The 7,070-nt window shown below is 42.2% G+C and overlaps 1 protein-coding gene across 1 annotated transcript in view; it reads right to left on the reverse strand.

Moving 5' to 3' along the window:
• The window catches only part of LOC111835297 (elastase-1-like), an 8,921-nt gene extending 2,475 nt beyond the window's left edge, over positions 1-6,446 (reverse strand). Inside the window, exons 1-6 of the mRNA XM_023795440.1 lie at positions 6,339-6,446; positions 5,973-6,070; positions 5,082-5,182; positions 2,881-3,006; positions 487-623; positions 235-377 (exon numbers count right to left, since the gene is read on the reverse strand). Of these exons, the coding sequence (XP_023651208.1) occupies positions 235-377; positions 487-623; positions 2,881-3,006; positions 5,082-5,182; positions 5,973-6,070; positions 6,339-6,378 (645 nt within the window). The 5' untranslated portion in view covers positions 6,379-6,446. The remainder of the gene's footprint in view (positions 1-234; positions 378-486; positions 624-2,880; positions 3,007-5,081; positions 5,183-5,972; positions 6,071-6,338) is intronic.
• Between the last annotated feature and the right edge of the window lie 624 nt (positions 6,447-7,070).

Consider the following 7,070-nt stretch of genomic DNA (forward strand, 5'->3'; position numbering starts at 1 on the left):
ATTTTCCCAAGTTTGGGTCCCTACAAAGTGCTGGGTGCCCGAATGTGACAGGTCATCTCTGCTCCTCCAACATCTCTGGATGATTGTATCAAGCCTCTTCATTGGTTTACCGTTAGTGAATAACGTTTGTCATGCACATTGCTGAAGCTCTGTTAGTGAGGTCAGTGTATCGAAATGAACTAAACATTATTGAGCAATATATTGCAGGAGCACCTGCAGCTAGGGTGAACTCACCTGGCAACCGGACTCATTGCCACCTCCGGCACAGATCATGGTGGTCCTTACGGAGGCTCCCCACCAGTCACTTCTGGAGCAGATGCTGTAGTCCACAATAGGCAGGTAGGCCTGCTTCAATGTGGGAGAGAGCTGACCTCCAGCTATGGGGCAAAAGATCGAGGGTTATGCATGGGAACATGATAAATGCCCGATAAATGTCACATGAAACGTCATTAAACTCCCAATCAATGCTGCTCTGGCCACACTCACTCTGGGTTCGGCCCCAGCCGCTGATGTAGCAGGGGTTGTTGTTGGGCAGGATCAGCCCGTTGGGAGGCAGCGGGCCCAGCTGCACGTTGGCATTGAGGAGAGCGTCAGTGGAGAGGCGGAGTAGGGCGATATCGTAGCTGAGGCCAGAAATGCATGACAGACGTTATACTTGTGCCTCAACAGATGGGTCACGGTTTCATTTCAGTTTATTGGCATTTCAGGTCCCAGCGGTCGCTGGAACATGCTTCTAATACAGATATCAGAGTAACACTTTATTTGATGGGGCACAAATAATATAGTATTATTCTATTACTTATGTATTAATTAACCACCAACGAAGGCTTAGTTACATACTGATTTCACGTTAATTCATCATTAATGAATTGTGACGTTTCATCTTAAGCATTTACTATATTTGTTACTATATCTAAGTCTGTAAACCTTTGTGATCTACTGAAGGAACTACTAAGGAACTACTGAAAGAACAAGTAATGAATAGCACAAATGAAATACTGATCTCATGTTCGTTCATCATTAATGAATTATGACATCTTTTATCCGAAGTAGCATTTGTTTATCATTTCTGCGTCAGTACTAACTGAATTATTAATAAGTATTTGTGCCCTGTCAAGTAAAGTGTTAACATTTTCAGGTAACACACCACTCTCATTGCTACAAGCACATCCATCCATCCATCCATCCATCCATTCACACCCAGTTGTCCTATGTACGCTTGCAGGAGTCTGGAGCCTATCCTGGAAGCAATTCCTTGTAGCATGTTTTTGGACTGAGGGGGGAAACAGGAGAACCTGGAGGAAACCCTGCAATGACATGGGGAGAACATGCAAACTCCACACGCATGTAGTGGAAAAGTGGAAACTCAAAACCAATAGTGCTAACCACTGCACCACCGTGCCGTGCTCCAAAAACAGTCTCTGTACAAAAAAAATCACAATAACTAAGACTGTCTACTGGTTAAGTGGTGATCCAGGGCCTGTCCCAGGAGGGTGTATGATGAGGTATATCCTGGACAGGACATCCAGGAATCCATGGGGGGGGAAATACAGGCATCGCTCACTCACAGCTGAGAGAAAAATTCAAACCCACGGACCTAAAGCTGTGACACATCGACTATACTGACTCCACACGGCAGCCAAGTGCAACCAAAGTTTTTTAAAATGAGTTTAGAATTTCGGCTAACTTTAGCACTCTGCCTGGTGCTCACCACAGCCCTCGTTATCAGGTCGGACTGGACCAGCACTAAACAGGGGTGGAATTTCATCACCAATCTGAACCAATCTGGCTCATGCAGGGCATCCCGTGTTCTGCTGTGCATAGGACTTAATTACTTTTTTTTCACAGCTATATATTTTTAAAATTTATACTCACCTTTTAAATTACTTTTAACATTTTTCATTTGTATTAACTCAGTATATTTAGGCCATACAAATAGAAGAGGTCATAGATAAAGACATGCACTCGACCTCATAGAATGCACAGGAAACTGCAAATATAGACACTGAAATATCAGCCCCACTGTGGAGGGAGCACTGAGACCTGAGCTCTATACCAACCGATAAGCAAAATAAAATGGTCTGTCAATTATGATGCCACACAGACATTTGTGCCAATAATGAGCCAATAAGAGCAAGAGATCAGTATACAGCTGTTCCATCCACCCAATTAATCCAAAGTAATTGCATAGCAACAGCGCGAGCTGACAGTCCAGTTAGAGCTACCTGTGAATGCTAGTTACAGCCGCACTAATTGCTTGAGGCCTAGCTTTAGGGATTGCACATTGATGACCAAATCCTGGCACTTAGCTTGCTGGCTAGCATTACCTAATGCACACAATGCTGTTCACACAGTGGGCGTAATGTGCAATGCAGAATATTTTATTTTACTTCATTCTGCTCTGTGCTCACTCATCACTGGGTACGGTCACATGACAGACTCATTATTTGCTACATAAAACCATTCATTTCATTACTTCATATTAATAGTCCACGTTTTAGGTTAAATTTTAGACAAACATTAGTCCTATTTACCTGCAGGTGATCTAACTCCTTGGAAATTTTGTTATTCTGATTAATATTTAACAAAAATTAACAAGGCACAACAAAATGGTGCTTTTTGCACTGAATTTGCAAGGATGACCATTTCTTAGGCATTCTTTCCTTGTACAGATATTTCACTGGAATTGCTGCAATTAGAGCACAACTGATTACTAATGCAATCCAATTCACTGAATGGAGTGGAAATCATACTGAGCAAAATTAGCTTTGTTATAACTGTCAAATTAATTACAATGTTAATTTGACCTCCACAGCAGCGCATCTCAAATTGGCTGCTGTAAAAAATGATGACCCACGTGTGGTTTTTCTTCCGACTCACCCGTTAGAAAGCCGGTTGGGGTCCCAGTTAGGGTGCACATACACGTAACTCACACTGAGGTACTGCTCCGTGCCCTCGTGAACGTTGATGTTGTGGTCGCCAACAACCACGCGCCAAGTCCGCTGCCTGGAAAACAAAATGTCACAACGATTTCACTTACCCATGACGCTGTAATATCCAGCTAGTTCACGGCTGAATATTACAAACAGTAGAGTATGGTTTAACACAAGCACAGAATTTTATTGGTAACACACTCAGTCACACGACAGAATGGAGACTTATTAAGCTCTAGAGCTCTGCTAACATTCTCATCAATGGTATGTCCAAACTGCACCCCCCCAGAATGACTATTTACGTGTACTGCATCACCGCAAGCATCAGAGTGACAAAGCTTGCCTCAAACAAAGCAATAAAATAATCATGTGAACTAATTATGCTAAATAACATCAACTGGTCTACTCCCAGCAAATCTCTCTCCCTAGCCAGGAAATTACAGCTATACAACAACACGAGCTGTATCTTTTTATTCCTGTTCATCTCAAAACTGTCACCAATGCTAATTGGTACAGTCTTATTTTTTTTCCTGACCATGCAAAATCAATTCTGAGTGTGCGACAGAAGATATATAGAACATCTGTTCTGAACTGTCATGGAGATCGCTGACAGCCAACACTCCTCGATTCATTTGGATGGGACACCGGCTTTCTAGTTAGACAAGATAAAGCTGGTGCTCAACCTATTATTTTACAATACAAATGCAACAAAATTTATCTATGCCTTCTGAAAGTGGACAGCATGGATATCTGAGGGTGTTCTTTGAAGACCTCACATGAATGTCTATCCTTCCATGTCACAGCATCAATGAAGCCTTAAGCAGCAGAGGTCACTCGCTTGTGCTCATGCCACAACATAAACATCCAGTTATCAAGCTGCATTTTAACAGATCGGAGTGTCCCAGTGCCCCCCAGAAGTAAGATCTAATTAGTTTCATTTTTTTCTTGAAATTTTCTATTTTCAAGGCATCCCCCTAAGGAATACTTTTTCCATTTTCCCCAGTAACAGCTGAAGATCAACACAGATTTAGAACTAATCAAGAATTTCCTCTTTCGATCAATTAAGTTAATCTTAATCTTAATTGAGGTATTTATGTCTCTTTGTGTTCATGTATCTTCTTCACAAAGCCAATAAACAGAAGAAATACAACTTCTGGACAAGGTCTGAAGCTAAGTTCAAAATGAAAGGCTTGTAAGGGGAATGGATACCCTGGCAGATTTAGAAGCTCTTCATAGAGGTCCCTGAGTACACCAACGACCCCCCATTCGGGGAACCCCAAGGTTCACCAGGGGGCTCAGAATATCTAGCTACACCCCTGGCCTTCATCAATCCTCTGTCCCCTTCTTTTTCCAGCGTAATTATTTGCAAATGTACTTCTGCTGATATCGGTCTACTTGTTGTAAAGTACAGTACTGTACAAAAGTCTTAGGCAGTCAACGAAAATGGTGTTTAAATGATTTTCATTTTGGTGTAAAACTATGATATTATGTCTGTCAATGCGTGTTAGTTTAGCCATTTCAAAACCTCTACTAAACTAACCCCAGTGTTTGCAGCAAGCATCCAATATGCCCATGTATTTTTGACTTACAGTAATCACTACCCCACACTGTTTGGCTAATCAATAATTAATTAAGTGTGCTGGTGGTGAAATTTAACGCATACATGGAATGGCTGAAAGGAGAGCTTTGGGTGCTGAAGCTGTGTTTATCTAGCTGCCCAATAAGATATCAGTAACTTTTTGGAGAAAACTGGAAATTTTGATCTATTTTTTATTTTGTTACTGTTCATTTACATATATTCTAATGTAAAACTGTGCTTTTTTTTCCTCAGCAAATATACACTAAATACCCAGAAAAATGACCTTAACCATTTTCTTCAACTGCCTTCTTTGACTTTTGCAGTGCTGTATATTTAACACTGTACAGGACTTTACAGTGACACCAATGTTGCCATGCAACTGAATTATTAGATACGATTTACAGGAAGTCTAAAAATTAACCGAGATGCAGCCCATGAATGAAGGATTGTGAAAAATGACATTTTGAAATAGAGGCTGCATTGAGTCAACAGGCCCAAGGACTTCCTATACTCAAAGGTATAGCAGCTGTTAGAGTGAATCTTTGCTAGCATACGATCTGGAGCCTCACTTGTCCACACAGTGAGCTGCTGTCATGACCCATCCTCTCCTGATCAGAGTTCCGCCACACGTGTGGTAGAAGTTTCCACTAGACAGGTACTGAAGCGAGATCTGGAAAAAGAAAAGCGGAAAGCTGATTAAGCAAAGATCCGTAAGTCGACAGGTTATTTGTACAGCCGGTGCTCGCCCGATCGACCGAACGTGCGACTCTCCTGGGGGAGTGATAGCCGATTCTGGGAAAACAAGTGCATTTGCTCTTTACATCTATTTATTTAGCAGATCCCTTTGTCCGAAGCGACATACGAGCAAAGCAGATCATTCCCCACAAGCGCACAGCAGTCAGCGAGGCAGGTAGCTATACAGTATATGTGCAGCTGGCCTGAGCTTCCAGTGAATGACTAATAAAAAGTACAAGTTAGCACTGGAGCAAGAGCTATATAATGAATCACAAAAAGACATTGCAGAAACCGACCTGAAGATCTATTCACATCAAAGACGTGGGAAAACAGGACCAGTGGAGTCGACTCGGATCAAACCACTCATGACATGGAATACCAACGAGTGTAGGTCAGCCTGACTTAGTCTTACTGACCTGGGTAATTTTCCAATCAATCTCCAGTGATTACCTACCTTTAGCTTTTTTTTTTATTATTATTATTATTATTATTATTATTATTATAGTTGTGTTTGTTTTACATTTGTCACTGTGATTTGTAGACATTTTGCATGTCATTTTACAGGATATTAGTCAATATCACCTCCACTGAACCTCTCATCGAATGAAGAACTGAATCCTAATGCTGACATTTGGAATTTCTCTGAAGTGGAAAAAAAGCAAAGGATGAATGTGTGGTTGATCAATTGACTTCTCGCACATTCATACACTGGGAACAGGGCGTACCTGCCAGGGCCAGGTGTGGGGGGGGGCAACCTCTCCCCCAACAACCCTCCCTTCTACATCCTCGATGTACCGCGGCTGGGGCTTGGTCTCTGCAAGCACTAGAGAAACACAAGAACAAAAATGAAAACGTAGGTGGGTTGTAAAGGTTATCATATTGTAACAGTTTGCAACATTTCATGGTAAAGGTTCCATTCAAAGCTCAATGTAGCTCTGAATGCTCATGAAGATAAGTAATGCAAAACCTCCGGAGAAGAACCTCCACGGCATGGCAGGGCCAATGCACACAAGCATTTCCTGCAGGGAAAATGTAGCTCACGCGCAAAACAGAAACCCAGGCTTCGGAGGAGGTGGTAGGTCGGTTCTTACCCAGAGAGGCCAGAGCACTCAGCAATAGGATCCTCAGCATGTCTGCAGTTCTTCAGGAGTCTCTATACCAAGACAAGCGGCTCTAGAAGCCTTATATTCAGTCTCTAGGTGCTAAGGGATTCCAACAGGTGGTGCTGCAAGTGCACCAGATGTGTATGTTCCCACTGGTAAAGATCAAGGGCAGGGATCAAGGCCGGCTTGTTCCCAACCTGTGAGTCGAGTAGCTCAAATCTTGCTTCTTACACCTGTGGTTCCACTTCTTATCTTCCTATTGCTTTTACAGCGGGGGTGAAGCACTCTTTTCCATAGAGGGCCCCGTTGTCTGCAGGATTTTGCTTTAGCTTTCTGTTAGCAACTGCTCTGCGCCTAGAACACCAGCCTGACTTAGATCACAGCCAAGTAACAGCTCCAGTAATGTATTTCACGGCGAAAAACCAACACACCCCTTGACAAACGAGCTACTGCTACTGCTCCGTCAGAACAACATATTTTGATCTCTGCGAGTGCTCTGGAGTGTGTGTTATGTTTACTCATTATTTGAACCAAATTATCTGCCAGCCGAACAAATATAAATATACTGCAAGTATGTGTGTCTTGAGTGTGACAGGTGATATTAATGAGTGAGATATAATGTGCTTGGCGATTAAATAACCAAAGGTACTTATAAGGGAAGATAGATCATAGTAATGCATGTTAATAATGTATGGGATGCTGCTGTTTGTATATTAACTG

This window comes from Paramormyrops kingsleyae, chromosome 8, assembly GCF_048594095.1.
Source record: "Paramormyrops kingsleyae isolate MSU_618 chromosome 8, PKINGS_0.4, whole genome shotgun sequence".
NCBI lineage: Eukaryota > Metazoa > Chordata > Actinopteri > Osteoglossiformes > Mormyridae > Paramormyrops > Paramormyrops kingsleyae.